The sequence below is a fragment of the Phalangium opilio genome, unplaced genomic scaffold (genome assembly GCF_054372755.1).
Source record: "Phalangium opilio isolate 3A_F unplaced genomic scaffold, DU_Popi_V2 ptg000013l_1, whole genome shotgun sequence".
Taxonomy (NCBI): domain Eukaryota; kingdom Metazoa; phylum Arthropoda; class Arachnida; order Opiliones; family Phalangiidae; genus Phalangium; species Phalangium opilio.
The window spans coordinates 9,135,175-9,154,657 of record NW_028324148.1 but is presented as its reverse complement, the minus strand read 5'-3'; the positions used below and the strand labels follow the sequence as shown (position 1 = coordinate 9,154,657).

At 34.8% G+C, this 19,483-nt stretch overlaps 2 protein-coding genes and 1 long non-coding RNA gene across 3 annotated transcripts in view; 2 read left to right on the top strand and 1 right to left on the bottom strand.

The window, feature by feature from the left end:
* LOC149708846 (uncharacterized) overlaps nucleotides 1-19,483 on the bottom strand; it is a 159,359-nt gene that overhangs the window by 115,618 nt on the left and 24,258 nt on the right. The gene's annotated exons all lie outside the window — the stretch shown is intronic.
* On the top strand, nucleotides 9,421-10,781 carry LOC149708849 (uncharacterized). The gene is made up of 3 exons (XR_016380032.1): nucleotides 9,421-9,510; nucleotides 10,263-10,438; nucleotides 10,694-10,781. It is a non-coding gene; the product is annotated as an uncharacterized LOC149708849 (long non-coding RNA).
* On the top strand, nucleotides 11,066-12,708 carry LOC149708848 (uncharacterized). The gene is made up of 5 exons (XM_089863043.1): nucleotides 11,066-11,158; nucleotides 11,463-11,532; nucleotides 11,609-11,653; nucleotides 11,712-11,787; nucleotides 12,486-12,708. The coding sequence occupies exons 2-5, from the start codon at nucleotides 11,492-11,494 to the stop codon at nucleotides 12,666-12,668; spliced, it is 345 nt and encodes a 114-aa protein (XP_089719169.1). The 5' UTR covers nucleotides 11,066-11,158; nucleotides 11,463-11,491; the 3' UTR covers nucleotides 12,669-12,708.

Here is a 19,483-nt window from a genome sequence, read left to right as displayed (position 1 = left end):
AGTATGATAGAAAAATGTTGGTTCATAAATGATACTGGACGCCGCCTGAGGCTCGACAAATGTGATGGGTGTGGTTCAATTTCACTTGAAAAATACTTCATATAGATTAAAAAATTGTTGACATCAACCCACGGTTTTTTCAGAACGTGGTTTTTCACTGGGAAGGATCCAGCATCAACTATTAATGTTGAATGGGGAAATCGTTCCTTGAAGAATTACATAGGCTACAATGGTATTTAGGAGAATATGTTGCCATACCAATAGTAAATTGGTAAATAATATTTGCTTTGACAACATGTTTTTGCTTTCAGAATTCGCATTCAGGGTCAATTTTGAGATCGAAGATCATTTGAACAAAACCGAACTAAGGAAATCGCAATCTCACTACGGTGCATTCGTTTCGCTCGAAAGCCCTTTCCTTATCCCTACCACCAACGTGCGAGCTTTTTTCATGAAAGTATCCTCATGGAACAAAATCAGCTTCAAAAGTGTAAATACAATACAAGCAAGAAGCAGAAGTAAATGAACCGAAGTTTTTCATGCATTAAGGGAGATTGCCCATTACCCATTTCACAACCCCCAACTTGCCACTGTGCGTCTGACGTCTCTGTATAGCGCAGTTTAGTAAGAGCGCCCTCAGACGGCATAGTATAAAAATAATTTAGTGAATGAAATTAGTCGTCTCCTTAAGTGGCATTTGTTCCACATAGTTGGAAACAAAAATTCAGTAAATTAAGTCTTAAAAACTAGAAAGCGACTACACGGGGCAATTTTAATTTGGTTATCAATAGGCAACTAAAGAAAATCAATGAAATTGTTGATGGAAAGAAACCGGATAAAAATGCGAAGAAACAGTCATGGTAAAAGGTTTTTCGAGTTGAAAGAATCAATGGATGCTTGAGTTCGATTTTTTTTTCATAAAATCATAACGCCTTTTACTAAACTTATTGTCTTAAGCTTCTGCGTAAACCTACAGCCAATTTACTTCTGCTAATTTCAGGATTTCATAATCCCAAAGGATCGCTATCAGATGGCGCGTCAGATGGTATCCTATCAACCATTGCACGACTTTTGGGGAACAAATACATCAGTTTTTCAAGCCGCCACGACTGGTCCATTGTATTTGGTTAATTATCCATTCATTGATAACTTCGGTTTATTTACTAATGCAAGAATTTATAATTTGAATCAAGTTGGAAGGGCCATCTTTCCACAGAGCTTAGGTCCAAATTGCGGATGGGTAATAGACTCGGGAAAAACATTAAGTCATAGCTAAGGGATTTTCTCCTTGTGGTTATGTAATAGCCAACGGAGTTATGGGCTGATAACTAGTTATTTGGTTAGTTAGTGTTTTAGTTATTTAACTTATTTAGGTAGTGTGATGCACAAGAATAGGCATTGGACTCGTTTTCATGGATAATTCAACCGGGAAGGGGACTGGTAAAAGTGACATAGCTTTGATTTCAAAACTATCCTTTTGAAGTTGGGTTCTAAATAATAATTCCTTTCGAACTCTATGGGAATCTCGTAAGAGGGGAATAAGAAAATGTCCGTTTGACATTAATGCATTCGATACTATTATGCTACAATGTATATATATTCCTTTAAGTGAAAAGGCCAAAAAATAAACTTTTTATTAATTTGCAGACCACTGTTTATCGACTTCCTCCACCGTTTGAAACTATGTGCTTTGATTACAGAAAGAAATGGAACATCACTAAAGCACGGAAAGACTTAAGCAGAGAGGTTTTTACTAATTCATAATCAAGAGAGTCCTTTCTTGTTATTTATAAAATCTTTGTAAAATTCTCAACTGCTATTCCCTTATGTATCAGCCAATAAGAAGTCTAATAGCACCACCAACAACGCGTTCTACTATTTAAATTCTTGATAGCACCTGAATAAATTAAAACTACATTAATTTTTTTTTTCATTTTTTAGATTGTGTATCTTCCGAACAAATTAATGAGATGAGGGACAATTGTTCAGCGGGGTGTCCAATTGCATGCGAGTAAGTGCAAGTGATAGGACCATCTTTCCATAGATTCTAGTTTCAAGTTGTGGTAACATTAAAGATGGGTCGGACAAACTACGTGTTTTTATGTAATAGTAGAATGTAGATATTATGTTTACATCCGGGATTGATTACTTTAAATTACTTCCACAATTGGAAAATTATCGCGAAACGAAACCTAAAACTGAGGTTTTTCACAGTTGAAACTGTATTGCGATGAAATCTCAGTTTCAAACGTCGTGAAACAATTTTGCCAATTTTTGAGCAAATGCAAAGGCTACCAAAGATTATTATTCTAATAAAAACTAATTTTTGCAGGACCGAGCATTTTGAATTCACATTATCAACGTTGGCTGATCGAAAGTAAGAATTTCAGAATATAAATTCAACAGATTTATAAGAAAACATTCAAAATATATTTCAGGTCACTAGATTCCATCGTTATAGTGGAATTAAGAGGCAATGTCGACGTTTTTTATGCTCATAAACCTCAATTTTCGGTAAAAAAAAGTGTTTATTAAAGAAGAAGCAGTAATGACAGAAGCATAAAATTCAGAAACAAATGAAAAGAAAAAAAAACATTTTTCAAAATTTTCGATACGCGTTTAGAGGTGGAGCTCTTCATAGAAAAATTAGTCGGACTTAAGCAGTTATTTATTTCTGCTTCTTTAAATAAATAAGTTTTATGTAAATCATATAAAACTAGTTGGAAATAATAATGATCAAGGTCAAAATCTTATCAACACGAATTTACAGTCTGTGGAACTATTTAGCAACATTGGTGGATACCTGGGCATTTGGTTGGGACTTTCTGTGCCATTACTCTACGAATACATCTACAAACTATCAATATATCTTTGGAAAACAGTTTTTGGTCCTCGGAAAAAATATCCTAGAAAATTTTCAAGGCAACAATGAGAAATAGTTTAGTACATTAAAGACCTGGCCTTACAAAGATTTTAAAAATTTGTTCATATTTGATGGATGACTACACAAAAATATGTAGAAAATGTCGGTACTGCCTTGGTTTATTTGCTAACGTAACTAGCGCCGCTTTTCCTTAATATCTGTTACATATTATGTTAAAATATGATAATTAGACGATCTGTTAAATATGATGTTAAAATATGATAATTAGACGATCTGTTACATATGATGTTAAAATATGATAATTAGACGATCTGTTACATATGTTAAAATATGATAATTAGACGATCTGTTACATATGTTAAAATATAGAGCTCGGCATTTTCGATCAATTATCCACAAGTTGGTGGATAACCGATTATTTATAAATAAATTTGTGGATTATAATACGATTTAACATGTAAGTTCTGTGGATAATTTTCGGATATGGATAAAGATAAAATAAAGTGGATAATTGATCGAAAATGCCGAGCTCTATTAAAATATGATAATTAGACGATCTGTTACATATGATGTTAAAATATGATAATTAGACGATCTGTTACATATGATGTTAAAATATGATAATTAGACGATCTGTTACATATGATGTTAAAATATGATAATTAGACGATCTGTTACATATGATGTTAAAATATGATAATTAGACGATCTGTTACATATGATGTTAAAATATGATAATTAGACGATCTGTTACATATGATGTTAAAATATGATAATTAGACGATCTGTTACATATGATGTTAAAATATGATAATTAGACGATCTGTTACATATGATGTTAAAATATGATAATTAGACGATCTGTTACATATGATGTCAAAATATGATAATTAGACGATGAACCCAGAATATTGGTATTATACTCACTTTAACATGTCACTTACTCACTTTTGAGCAATCTCCAAATTTTTCGAGAATATTTTTAAACAACGGTACTAGTCTTAACCGATATAAAGTTAAAATTCTCCTCAAAAATGAACGAAATAGCACTTGAAACGGGCGAAAAATTCTCGAAAAGTGATCAAAGTGAAGAACGTCGATACTGTTTCATATCATTCAGAAACAGTACAGCAAGAAATTCAAAGAACCGTGCGTTCTAAATCCCTTCCTGATGAACATACATAGTTCAATTAGACGAGAAAAGAAATTTTCTCACACTTGTGAAATAACAAAGACTAACTGTTAATGAACTCTCTTGTACTATATAAAATGTCTCCTTCGAAGTTTACTCTAAAATGTATCCATTAAACCAAAGTATATAACCCTTCGCACGCAAGAACACGAAACGAAACGAAAGCCACATATCTACCCCTTCGCAGAAACACGAAACACCCTAAATACTATTTTCTCCTTGGGAGTGCGGTGGAAACCATATTGGTGAAACTTAATTCTCCTACTTCAAATTCCAGCCATTTGTAATAAATCACTCTTTAGGGCTGGTAACCGTTTGTAGTGTTAAACGAAATATTTAAATAATGTGTATTGCACGCTATATGTAACTGGTCACGAATATCATTTTGTAATATTCCGTGTGTGGGAAGGGGAAAAAACACATAAGCTTCAAATCAGCTATTAAGGTAACCCCACCACCATAATTATCAGTTAGCTATCTGCCACCATAGAGCAAAATTTAAGGGTACCTGAATAAAATGAATGCAGTTTTAACAGAATTTTGTTCTCGTTCGGATCCCAAAATGTCTAGAATTAGAGCCCTCAATAAGGTTGGGTGGTAAGCATATCCCAACCAAACAAGTTCATAAGGTCTTAAAACCAAATCCACTGAAACTATGCTTCAGAGGCATAAAAAAGCGGTGTTTAAGACAAAAAATAAATCAAATAAGGTCAAGTGTTGTTTAAGATGTGATTGAGGTCCTTCAGATGTTGTTATGATCTTGTTTAGATCGATTTTCGGCGAGGGGTAGCTATAAATCTATTCGCATACAAAAGAGAAATTGGGAATATGCAAACATAAGTACTTGGGCGCTAACGACATTATCAATGCTTTTATACCTTAGTTTCCATAATGACAGTATTGAAACCTATGGAATAATGCGTATCTGTAAACATTAGAATCTGAACCCATAACAGTTGTACGAAACAGATTTTGGTTTACATGAACATCGCACACAAAGATTTAACCTCAGATTATTAATCTGAGATTTAACAAAGGCTCAGTATAAATATTATCTCGACAATCGCCAAAACAATTAACAATGGAAGCTTTTGGGTGAATACATTATTTGTTTTTTCATTGAATTGATCGGAGTACATCAGATGGCAATATTCAAAAATAAACCTGTTGGTCGGCGACGAGCTTAAGGCGTCCGACAGTCGTGTTTATTGAACGCTACAGGTCAGTTTTACATGTACAACTGAGTATTTTAATAGCAACGGTTTTCCTCGCAAGATTCAAGTACAGTTTCTTAACCGTGAAATTGAAATGCATTATTGAGTGTGTTGTGCCCGAAATTATAGTCAAGTTCTTCGGGACGTTCTACCAAATGGAACTTATACTTCAATTAAAAAGGGATCTCATATGAGTGATTTCATCGTTAATTTCGCTCCAGAAGCTCAAACGTAAGTTTCGCGGAGATATTTATAGCAACAAAATATTTCTTTAGCGAGTATTCCTTCTTGCTAGAAACTTACTTCCAGCAAATAGGTAGGTGCTTAGTTTATTTAAACCTAGTCTGATTGGTTAGAGACGAAATAAGTTCCAATGGAACTGTATTATCAAATTTGTTAATCTAATCAATCAAATAGAGAAAATATGTAAGCTAGATTCCCACTCGACGGAAAACACGACGGAAACCCGGCAGAAAGGGGTTCGACCGAAAAATCTGTACGCCGAGTCCGACGGAATTACCGTTCTGTCGGGCGTAAGTTGTGTTCTATTTTTTCGGTCGTGTTCGGCGTTACGCCGGTGTCTCGGCCAATGAAATTATCCCACTGACAACGTCATAAATTTCAAGAGCGCACGCACACGCGAGATCGATTGATAGCCGCCATTTTTTTGTGGTTGACCAAGGCTTATTGGAAACATACCACCAAGAAAGAAAAATTAAACTTACGAAAGTAAAAAGAGATAAGATGTTAATAAGGAAGACTATACTGGGGAGGTTAGAAAATATCCCTTACGATCTAAGCGACAAGGGGACAAAGATAGCAATTCAGAGTGTGAAATAGATGTTGTGGAAACAACTCAAATCTGTCACGTGACCCAAAAATATCTACCGCCAAACTGAAAATTCAGTCGTAGTGTGAACGGTCTACCGCCGGACGCCGGCGTAAGTTAAAATTTCTACCGTTGGCTGTGTGATTTCCGCCGGGTTTTTTCGGTCGAGTGGGAATCTAGCTTAAGAGCAGTTCCTGAAATAACAACCGTGGTTAAAAAACACCGGCAAAGTTCAAAACTGCTGTTGTAGAAAAAGCGTACCCTGTTCTATTATTTGAAATTATCTGAAACTTGACATATAAAATCAATGCTGTGCTGGTTTTCTTTTTACATAGTGTAGCTCATTTAAATATACAGGCAGAACCAGACTAAGAAATCCTCTTTTTTATCTCAGAATTGAATCAAAAATGAAGAAATGTAACAATAGCAGTCAATTACCGGCGCCAATAATGCGTCGTGAAACTCCAGCCATGGAATTTGTGGTCAAACTTTTGAATAAATCTAAACTAGTAATATGCCTAGTGTGTTTCTTGATTTGTGGATATCAATTGATAAGTTTCCTACGAGTTTTCTTCGCTTATCCTACAACGGTAGACGCTGAAGTCAGAGACGAAGTTTATTCGGAATTACCTGCCATAATCACGTGCTACAATCAACAGTAAGTGTTCAATTTGGGGTCGCAAAATGTTATCGAATGTAATTATGTCAAACTGACATTTGTTGCCCCTTTAACAAAGTTGCCATACAGTCCCACAATCTTGACATTTTCTAATTTAAAATGATCATATCTAATAATTAACCGACTGAAATAAAATAGATGTTTGTTAGGTCTAATGTGATTTTTCCATTTTACCGTTGTCTTTCGATAAGTTAAGACCCAGCGCTTATTGTCACCCACCAACTACTTCTTTAGCTTAAAGGAATAGCGACGTGATTTAAAAATTATCTCAAATCTAAAGAAAACCTTACTTTTTTGAGAGTTTAAACTCTTCTGATTCCAAAAATATGCTTGATTAATATTTAAATATGAAGGAAAACACAGAAAAAACACTTTGAAAACTTGAAATTTGGGGGACAAAAGCAAATTTACGAAGAAGATTTTTGGCGGGTTTTCTCCTTGCTACGTCACTCACGGCATCTCGCGGAAAAGCCAAACGCGCGCGCCCGAGACTCCCGAGTCTACTAATGCCGCGCGAATCTGAATAAAATAGGCTTAACACTTAGGCTGAGACACTTATAGGCGTCACGTGAGCGACATCTAGAGTGAAAGTTTCTCCTTACTACGTCATCAAGCGAAACAAAATTTTAACTAGGCCTTTTCCAAACACTAAACTTTGATTGCAATTTTACAAATTTCTACGAAACCAAATACAAAAGTAAACATATCATAATAAAGTAGATTTTTCAAGGATTTTTTTAGCATTTTAAGTTTGTGGATGATGAAAATTATGTCAGTAACACTTTAATATGTACGAACTTCTTCGTCGTCAAGCCACGACATTGTCTATTGTCGGATTTTGGATTCCCTTTGTCAAAGGCTTTTAATAGAGTAAAGTTTTGAAAATTTTTGCTATGACCTTTCACAATTACGATTTCTGGAACGATATTGAAGGGGAGAAGTGCGGTGGCATACAGAAAATATGTATTTTAAAATATGTAATTATTTTATTTTGCAGTACACTTTTTGATTGGCTCTGCGATATGGATAAAAACAATTGTTATGATTCGGATATTTGGGTTCGATTTTTCAATTTAATCATAAACTTGTCCTTGTCCTACAGTGATTTATTATAGAGTGTAGCTCAGCTATATCTGATACCAGTAAAGTTCATACTTCATAGGATATGTTCCATAAGTTTTTTACTGGTCACTGAGAGGTATTCATGCAGTGACGTAGTTGAAACGTCATAGATTCTTGTAAAGCGACGCCTGGTGAGGCGCTGTCAAAGACTTAGTACAGACTAAATAGGAAGATGTACTTCAAAATCACGCGTAGTCAATTCTCGAATTAGCTTTCAGTATGTTTCTGCGGAGCCTCCGAAATGAACTAGGCCCATGCATGTCAAATTTTATGTGGGGAAATATCCAGTTTGTTAAGGAAAATATTTTCACCATATATGTGTACGAGATGGCGCTTATATTACCGTTGTGACAGGGGTCTTCCTTAAATTATCGTTCGTTGATATATTAGGGGTCAGTCATAAAATGTTTATGATAGAGAAAAGTTTCATCCTAAAATTAACGTAAATGTTTTTGGGCTATTCACTTTTTATTGAATCTTTTGGTTAGATTGTATTGATGACAACAAAATAAATTATTTCAATTAAAATAATTCAGTAAGAGTAATAAAAACGTATAGTTACAATCCGCGACCTTGGCCCAAATACTTAAGCAGTCGACAGAGTCACGGTGTTGAACTTTGTTTATTTTACGGTAATATAAGCGCCCCCAAGCGTAAAACCACGGCGAACTAAATTGGTTAAAAAAAAATTCTCGCTTCGCGACATGCATGGGCCTAGTTCATTTCGGAGGCTCCAGTTTCTGGCATTACTTAGTATTGGAAGTGTCCTACTTATGGATCATATTTCATAAACTTTATTTTGTGAATTAAAAACTAGAGTTTAAAACTATTTCGGCCGAACGGCAACTGAATTGAACGCGTAAATTTTTTTATTTTAGCTGTTGGCTTCTTAGAGCCAGGCTAACCAGTAAAGATTGTTGTTGTTTATACTAGTTTATGTTCACAACAACCTCATAACATAATTTAAATTTATCATGGAAGGCATTCCTGTTGACTTTCCGCAACCGAAAACGATTGCCATTATAGTTTCGCCTATTTTACCATGCTTTAGAGGAAAATATAATAATAAACAATACAGTCTCCAAATGCTAGCATATTAGCGTCAGCAGTGTTCGTTACGTTATTAAACGATTAGGGTTCCTCGCGATTTGTGCCTTACATAATCTGCGAAAAGCCCCCAAAGCGTTCTATCATTTAAGCTAAGTTTAAAAAGCAAATGACCTACTATCTGTAATTCCCTGTAAATTGCACGTTTACAATAATTAGGATAAATCGCATCATAACAATGATGAAAAAACTTTTCGTGAACGAGAAGTCATGTGGAATGTTATGTACAGCGGCAAAATGAACATGAGTAACATGACTATGATAAAGAAATGTCGTTTCATAAATGATCTCGGACGCCGCCTGGACCTAGGCAATTGTGATGGGTATAACTGGAAAAATATTTTGTTTCACATAAAAATGTTTGACATAATATTAACCCACTATTGTTTTTCAGAACTTGGTTTTTCACTGGGAAAGATCCAGTGTCAACTATCAATGTGGAATGGGGAAACTACTCCTTAAAAAGTTACACAGGCTACATAGGTATTTTCTAGAATATGTTAACTTTAGAGAAGTTGCCCTCAGTGACGTAACTACGTCAAATGCGCTGCCAGCGAGAGTCATGTTTGTGCCCCACCAGAGTTGCCCCGGAATTTACAGTTTAAAATTCCCAAACTTTTCCAGGTATTCCCTGATCTTTTTCTGCGATTTTCCTTGACTTTACAGGTGTAAAAGTTTCAATAATAAGGTCCGTAATTTATATCTCTTAAAATAAATCAACTCAGACCTGACACCCACTAAAATTTACTGGAAAAAGTAACTTACAAACAACTAAAAATTAAGCTTTAAGGGCCATGATGTATTTTTATTTTATTTATTAAAGATGACCCACTTCCATTATAATTTTTTAAAACTGAAACATCTTAAATCAATGTGTTCTAATGAAGCCTAATTTGTGGGCTGAGATATTTTAAATCAAATGCTTGCAATCAGCCTCTGTAAATTCCCTCTATGAAGATCATTGGTGCATTGTTATGGCTAAACGAAACACAACCTGACCCAGATTTGAACCAAATCTAAGTAGAAACCTAACCTAACCTAATCCTAAACTAGCCTAACTTAAACTAAACCCACTCCTTATCCAAACCTAGCCTAACATAAACTTTTGCCCACCCAGTGAGGGTGAGGCGAAGTAGGCGCCGCTGGAGATCGCAGGGTCTGCAGGGGCGGTAGTTGCGCCATAGGTTTACCTTAAGAAGCCTTTGGTCAGTATACCCACAATTTGTTTCTTTCAGAGTTCGCGTTCGAGGTCAATTTTGATATAGATCATTTGAATAAAACCGAATTAATGAAATCACAATCGCAATACGGGGCCTACATTTTCGTCGTCAGCCCTTACAGTATTCCGATTAATAACGCTCGAGCCTTTTTCATGCAAGTCGCAACTTTAAACAAAATCACCTTCAAAAGTGTAAATAGAGCATGCCCAGAAATTCATAGATAGTAGCACTTCGGAATGTTCTTCTTCATTGGGTATTAAACTTGGACAAACGTCTCATTTGGTTTAATTGATAGTCTAAATGCTTCTGGTTAATTGGTATAGAGTCCATCCCTTGAACTACAATCTATGGATTCCTGGTATACATCTTAATGTTGTGTAGTTATATTTTGATATTTCGGTCTAAAAAAAAAGGGGGAAAAAAACCTTTCAATTGCTATTTTTCAGACCACAGTTTATCGACTCCCGCCACCATACAACACTATGTGCTTTGATTACAGGAAGAAATGGAACATAACTAAGGCGCGGAATGACTTAAGCAGAGAGGTTTGACCAATTCGTAACATTAGCAGTTTATTATATGGGGATTTACAATAAGCAACGATTTGTACTGTGACTGGCGTTGGCGATGATCATTTTCCGAAAGCTGTCTCTTTTAGTCAGCTTTTCGGCATCACAAGCTGCTGTTGCTCGAGAAATTTTCATCGTAAACGCCAAGCTAGGAGAGGCTTCTGGTGTAAAATTCCGTGGGGATTATAAACTTATTATGTTTATTCATTAAAATTGCTTTCACTTTTCAGACTTGTATATACGAATGTCTTTGGCAGAAAGTTTTGATTTTATGCAACGGGTGTATTCCCTTGCCACTGCCCTTCATACCACCCTTGACAGGATGCCATCCCAAACAATCAAGTGATAATAATATACATAACCATAAGCAAAGAACAGCAATAGTTATATGACACTCTATGCAATACGCTAATTGATTTGTTTTCTGAGTGAAACATGATTTTCGCCGACTAGATCAACATTTGTCAAAACCTTTATTATAAGCAACTCTTGGTGAGCAGCAAGAAGTAATATGGTTTTATAGTAACCAGTAACTCGCAAATTCTCTATCGAGAAATTTAGCATTACGCAATCGGAAGTGTCATATTTATGGTTCTTATGTCACGAATGATCTTACCCAAATAAAAAAGTGTATTTTGGTTTTCAGATTGTGTAACACTTGAAAAAATTAGTAGTATGAAAGAAATTTGTTCAGTTGGGTGCCCAATTGCATGCGAGTAAGTGCTAGCAATTAATATAAACCAGAGCCCTGTTTGCAATAGAAAATTCAACTTAGTCAAATTGGTATTGCAGAACTGAACATTTTGAATTCACTTTCTCAACGTTGGCTGAGCGAAAGTAAAAATTCAGATAAAAATCAACACATGTATAATAAAACATTTAAATGAAATTGCAGATTACGAGACGCTCTTGTTTTTGTGGAGCTAAGAGGCAATGTCGACGTATATTACACTCACAAACCTCGATTTTCGGTAAAAATCAGGTGTTTATTTGAAAGTAGCAGTAATGAATGGTCAGCCTCCTTGTGCGAGCTTCATAGTCTACAAAGGACTTATTTTGCTGGACGAGTGAAACAAACCGGATACTTTTCCGAATTTTTCGTTGTACCTATCAGAAACTCCACTAAGCTTTAAATGGACTGCAAAGGAGAAGTCGGCGTTTGGGTAAAAATTATTTGTACTACGTCACAGGAACTATGTGACGCCAAGTGGGACAGGACACCTAGTCCTTTTTTTCTCGCGAAGTTGCAGGGACAATTCCCCTAAGTAGTAGTTTCGAAATAAACCGACTAACGTTTTTGGTCTCAACTTTTTGATCCATCTAGTTGAGTCATTTAGATGTATCGCCTGAAAATGCCTTACGTTTCTTTAAACCATGCCTTTCCTGAGCCTCATTCCTATGACGTATTAATCTAATTTTTACCCACCGGCCGATGCCTTCTTTACTGACCCTTCAAGGGTAAAAATAAAATTTTTAAATGTTAGTTAATTGTTGATAGTGGGGTTGTTCCTTGAGAAATTAGTCTGACTGATTTAAAGATAAATGGTTAGGCTAATCATTACTACTTCTATCAAATAATTAAATTCCGGAAATGAGTAATTGCATTCAACGAGTTTGGAATTATAATCATTAGAAAATTAACCTATAAAATTCATCAATTCGAATTTAGTCTGTGGAACTATTCAGCAACATTGGCGGATATCTGGGCATTTGGCTGGGACTTTCTGTCCCATTACTTTACGAATACATCTACAATATATTAATATTCCTATGGAAGACTGTGGTTTCAATTGGCACAAAAATATCCGCCAAAAAAGCCAGCAAAACAAGGATAAAAACTTTCATACCTTAAAGATGAGATTTTAAAAGATTTCAAAAATTAAAACCAGGGATTGAAAGAAAGTAGAAGGCAAATCAAGTTTTGTAGGCAAAAAATCTCGAGACCGCTTTGTATGTCAACGTAACTAGTGCCTATTGATTAACCATAACTCTCGGGATTTGTATTCTCTTTAGAACTCGGCATTTTCTATCCATTATCCACATATTGGTGGATAACCGATTATTTATAAAGAAATTTGTGGATTATAATAGGATTTAACATGTAAGTTCTGTGGATAATTTTCTGGTATGGATAAAGATAAAATAAAGTGGATAATTGATAGATAATGCCGAGCTCCAATTCTCTTTAGCGTCTCTATCATTTAGTAATTATAACTACTTCCGATATATCAAGTATTTTTTAATCAAGATGGCCCCGGCCAGATTAAAGTTTTGCGCTGCCTCTAGTAGTTTGTGTTAATATTACAATATTTTAAAATGACCCCGACATCTTTATAATTTTCCGTCTTTTTTCTTGCTTATCAAATTTCTTTCTAATTATGAATAAAATCAATCGAGTACGATTTTGGTTTGTAACATAATGAAATAAATAATTAACAAATTTCTTGCCTATGAAATTTGATCGATTCTAAGAAGTCCATAGTTGGCGCTTCTAAGTTAGCTATTAGATTCGCCATATGTTTATTGAATCAAGCAGGCTTTGTTAATTAACAAAATTTAACGCAGCAATAAATACCTCAAATATGAAAATTAAAAATACTTTCGTTATTTTTCTAACATAACTTGAGCTCGGCATTATCTATCCACTATCCACTATCCAAGTTATTTTATCTTTATCCTTACTCGAAAATTATTCACAGTATTTACAAGTTAAGTCGTATTTTATCCACAACTTTCTTTATAAATAATCGGTTATCCACCAATTTGTGGATAATGGATAAAAAAAATCCCGAGCTCTAAACCGAACATTAACAAACATCACGCAAATTCATTTAAAACTCTCCAATTTACCACTTTGTAACCATGAATTTAGTTTTTGCCGGTTTGTTCCGGTTTTTTGCCAACCCTAGCTCGGCCGCTAACGACATTATTAATGCGATTATACCTTAGTATTTATAATGACAGTCTTGAATCATACGGAATAATGCGTACCAGTAAAAGTTGGGAGCAGAAACCATAACAGGTGTACGAAATAGATTTTCGTTCGTATGAGCATCGCACACAAAAAGGTTTAACGAAGGCTCAATATAAGTGGGGTTTCTCCCCACCACTAGAACAATTAACAGTGGAAGTTTTGATTATCTGAATAAAATATTTGGTTTTTCCAGGGATAGATTTAATTTTAGAAGTAGGAATGGAGAACAGAGTAATCTGAGCGCGCGTCTAAGTCCCGGACCCCCTTTCCACGGGACAAACATAAAAGCCGTGTGGCAATAATGCAAAAATAAATATGCTTCATCACAACATGCAACATGGTAAATGTTTCTTTTCTACACGCAGGAACATGGGCCATTGACAACCATTTCCGAAATTAAGGATCAATACAACTAATTTACGAATTTCTAAGTGTGTCTCGAGTTTTTATCGTGGCTTTCTTTGTGAACGAATTATTGGTAAGGGCGAGGATAGATTTAATTTTAGAAATAGGGATGGAGAACCTAGTAATGTGGGCGTGCGTCGAAGTCCCGGACCCCTTCCACGGGACGGAGGGTTACGAAAGAAGAGGCGGGTCATAGCGACAGAGGTAAAAAGCAATTACGAATTTTTCGCAGTCCCCGTCAGCAACGTCATCAAAACGTAGTTTAAGTGAGCCAATAAGATAATTTAAACTTTTCGTTATGTGTTGGAGGGAGGGACTCTATACTGGGCTATGAGTCGGACTGAAGTAAATACTAACCGTTCTCCATTCCTACTTCTAAATCTATCCCTGGTTTCTCATTGAATTTCTCAAGTACATCAAATAGTAATATTAAAAAATAACCCTTTGGTCGGCGACGAGCTTAAGGCGTCCCGCAGTCGTGTTTATTAAACGCTGCTGGTCAGTTTTAGAGGTATAACTTAGTATTTGAAGGGCACGGTGATACGCGCAAGATTCAAGTACAGTTTCTTGACCGTGATATTGAAATACATAATTAAGTGTGTTGTGCCCGAAATCGTGGCCAACTTCATGGTGACGTTCCACAAGACGGCGCGTATATTTCAATTAAAAAGGGTTCTCACGCACGTAATTCCATCGTTAATATCGATCCAGATTTATAAGCGAACTTAGCCAGCAAGGTTTAAACGTAAGTTTCTTAGATTACGAGGAGAAACGCGTAACGTCAATCTTTAAGGTAGGTAAGTTTAAATGCTTAGTTTATTTCAAACTATTTTGATTGGTAAGATCAAAACTGGCCCAGATATTGTCTAATCTAATTTAGTTCACGAAAAAATAAATGTAACACGAGGAAGGTGTACCTTCCGTTTTTCCTCCGTTTAATGGAAAAACCATTTTTATCGATTTACATTGATAAAATATCACTAAAATCAACTTACCAAAACCGCTCCGTTTATATTATATTTTTATTTCTTAAAGTTTCAAAGTTTGCTTCTAAGCCTAAGACTGTTTTTTGTAATAAACACAGAGGTAATGCGAGTGACAAATTAGCTACCGACACCTCGCGTGCTTCATTCCGTTATTAAAAGTTTCTCTTCGTTAGGCTCCATTACAAGTTTTGAGGAAATACAAGTAATTTTTATCAGGAAATTATGAACTGATATTAATATTTAACTCCAAGTGAGAATATTTATTTTAATTTTTTAAATTTTAGACTTTTTAACGGGTCTACCGAGTATCGACGACAATCTCAAAGCACAGGGTGGCTGCTTTTAATCACGGAATAATGCACGTGAGATGTCCTTCGCTAATGGGTCACTCGCATCATTAATGATTTGGTGTTATTTTATCAATATAAAATAAGATATGGTTGTCAGACTATTTCATTCGCAAAATCTTTCGCCCTTTTAGTCATGTGTACTTGTGTTGATTCATTCAAGGTGCAGAATAACATTAAGTGTGAAATTATTTTTTCAAAGAATCAAAAATGAAGAAATGTCGTAACTGTGGTGTAAAGCGAAATTGTATAAATTGCCGTACCAAGCGTAGCCACATACCGGTGCATCGTGAAATTCCTACCATTGAGCTGGTAGTTAAATTATTGGAAAGACTAAAGCTACCGATATGCCTAGCGTGTTTTTTGATTTGTGGATATCAGCTAATAAGTTTCCTTCAAGTTTTCTACTCTTATCCTACAACGGTAGACGCTGAAGTCAGAGATGAGCTTTACTCGGAATTGCCTGCCATGATCACGTGCTACAATCAACAGTATGTATTGAATCAGTATTGAATATAATATTTACCAATGGACTATTGGAAAATGTAGCTGTTCTATCGCTTGGAATACGTAAACAAGTATTTCAGGTTATTCCATATTTTTACAATTCCAGGATGAGGAGAGAAGTCTTTGTAAAGTGCTTCTCTTGAAGTTAATTGAGGTGACCAAGAATGTAAATAATCACGATAATGAAACAACTTGCTTTGGTCTTAAATTTGCATTTATATGACCAAAGCAAAACCAGTTTAACATAAATTCAGTTTGTTTCACAATCGAGGTTATTTACATTTTTGGCCAATTCAATTAACTTCTTGTTGTTCATTACTTTTGATAACTTAGCTCAATATTAATCAAAATACCCCATATACCCGATTTTTCATTTCGATACTTTTTTCCAAGGAGACCCGAGGAGGATTTAAGGCCGAAGCTGTTTAAATATATTACAAAATAAATAAATATTTTATCTTACAGCACACTCTTTGATTGGCTTTGCGATAAGGACAAAAACAACTGCCATAGCTTTAATGTTTGGGTAGGATTCTTGGATTTAATCATTATTTAATAATAAATATTCCATACGTTTCACACTAATTACTTAATGGAAAAGTTCACATAACATAACATCATACCTTAAAAGTACGCATTTTTCTAAATATAAACGAGAAAATATTTAAAAAGAATAAATGGTCTCTTATTACAAAATAATTCGCATTTAATTATTCTTAAAAACGAGGGCTACTGCGCCCCGATTGGTTTAGTGGTGCTTGCTAAATCGCACCACTTACTCCTAAGGGAATTATCTCAGGCTGATGTAGGGGTTAAAGGTTCTGGCTAGCAGACGCCACTAAAACAATGGCGGCTCAGTGGTCCTCGTTTTTAAGACTAATAAAATTCTAATTCATTTATTTTTTAATATTTTTTCCTTCTATATTTAGAAAAAGGCCCTTCTTTTAAAGGGAGGGTGAAGTGGAAAATCAAGTGATTTTTTTATCGATTCAAACATTCAGGAATTACTTCCGAATGATTTTAAAATTAAAATTCAATTTAGGTTCAGATTTTAAGGATACTTTTAAAGAAGCCCCTCAGACCAATCGCGTAACGTCCTGCCTTTTTATTAACAAAATTCTCGTAGCATGCTCCATGTCTCGCGCCACGATTGTCACGTCGCGAGCAAATTTTATCATATCTCGTGATAAAATTCATTCGACACGGAACGTGCCACGAGAATTGTGTTAATAAAAAGGCAGGGCGTTACGCGATTGGTCGGAGGACCTTCTTTAAAATTATCGCTAAAATCTGAACCTAATTTGAATTTTAAAATCATTCGGAAGTATTTCCTGAATGTTTCACTATGCAGACTGGTCTTGTAATTAGTGGAAGAATTGATAAAAAAAATCACTTGATTTTCACCCTCCCTTTAAGGTATAATGTTATGTTATTTGAACTTCTCGTTCAAAAATGCACGTATTGCCATAGAACCTAGATATGAAAGATGAAACGCTTTGAGAGATGCACGTAGTTTTGCTTACGGTTTACATGAAAAAACGACCATAATAACCTTGTAATTTGCTCCTTTCTTATCCTCGAAAGCAATGTTTGCCCAAACGCCGTTTCTAGATACATAACCGTATCGTGAAATTTATATTTGTCAAAAACTCGTATGTAAAGTAGGAAATTTGCATAATATATTACCGAAAAAGGTATATACCATAATGCATCGTTCAGTCATTATTGGTCACGACTTTGTGCAACACAAGATGGAAAAAGATATTTCCACCAAACCTTTTAATCGCCAAATATAGCATTTTGTAATTTGTGAGCAACCCCCAATGCGTTCCATCATTTCACCTAAGTCAATAGGCTACTAACCATAATTTCATGTAAATTACACCTTTGCAAAAATTAGGATAAAAATAGTGTTGATGATGAGGCAAGAACTTATCGTGAACGAGAAGTCATGTGGAATGTCATGTACAGCGGTAACATAAACATGAGCGACACGGGTATGATTGAAGAATGTTGGTTCGTAAACGTTCTTGGACGACGGCTGAAGCTCGACAAATGTGATGGGTATGGCTGAATTTCAATGCAAAACCTGTTCGTGTCATATAGAAATTCTAAACATCTAGTGGCTAATTTTTCAGAACGTGGTTTTTCACTGGGAAGGATCCAGCATCAACTATTAATGTTGAATGGGGAAATCTTTCTTTGAAGAATTACACACAATACATAGGTAATTTCGAAAATACATAATGGAACAGGAACAACACTTACTTTTAGTAAAATGTTGCTATACTACACGCCGACGGAAAATGAGTGGTATCATAGATAAATGATTAGAAAACGCCTTTGATAACAAAGCCTTTAAAATTAAACGATATGTGGTCAAAACTATTTGACTGAAGCAACTGATATTCAAATTACCAGTTTCAAAGGCATTATTGTAAAACAATAATTTGAAAATATACTTATCTTCTTTTCTTTCACCAAAATTTCATTTAGACGAAAATATTGTTCCAACAATTAAAAAAACCATTAGTTTCTTTGTACTTTTGGCATTATTTGATTCGGAATTCTATTCTCTAAAATTTTTTCTCGGAAGAAAAAGGGCTTTTCGTGAATAGTGATGATTCATAGGTTTTGAATTTAAAAATTGAACTGTTAAAAAATTTTGCTGAAAAACAAGATAGGTATACGTTATAACAGTCGAAAAGATCTGTAGTCTGAAAATTTGAAAATCAGCCAAATGTTGATAGTTTTTCTTTAAATTTTAAGGCTTTTTTATCAAAGCTTGTTTATTAATATCGGTAGCATCAGTCTTAATTTTAACTAAGTGTGTTGAAAAAGTGAAGCGTGTTATAAACCTTAGCAAAAAGGAATGTGCTATAAACTATTTAACAAGCCGTTTTCATGAGTTGTGAAAAATATATTTAAAATTCATATCTATATGCAGTCTGTAAGATCATGCTTGCAATCAACCTAGATAAATTCTCTCTAAGATCATTAAGAAGATCATGGGTACGTTGATTATGGCAAAATTAAAGAAAACCTGACCGTATCCAAACCAAAACCATTAATCCGGGTCGCCTATTCCTTACCATTGATCAATGCATACAGTTTTCGCTAAAATGAAATTATTGGTATTTCACGAGATTTGAATTGAAAGTCATTTACCTTAGAAAACAGTAATTTGTCAACTTAACTTGTTAGCACGCACAACGCTAAACCCCATTGTTTTTCAACCAGCATGAAAATTGGAGAAAATAGCTTTGAACGTGCTAACATTTTAGATTGACTTGGTACAGCGAAAACGTTTTTGCCATACTTTTCAAATTAATGAAAATAACATACTTAGAATTAATTGTTTTTAATGAAACTTGGAAAAGGCACACCTTGATTAGTTTCTTGTTAATTAGAAAGTATTCCAAAAGTTAACTTCTCTGTGGTTTTAAGT

Coding starts and splice junctions, on each gene's coding strand:
- LOC149708848 (XM_089863043.1), top strand. CDS start 11,492: ATGAAAGAAATTTGTTCAGTTGGGTGCCCAATTGCATGCGA. Junction 11,533..11,608: donor GGGTGCCCAATTGCATGCGA/GTAAGTGCTAGC, acceptor TTGGTATTGCAG/AACTGAACATTTTGAATTCA. Junction 11,788..12,485: donor CTCACAAACCTCGATTTTCG/GTAAAAATCAGG, acceptor ATTCGAATTTAG/TCTGTGGAACTATTCAGCAA.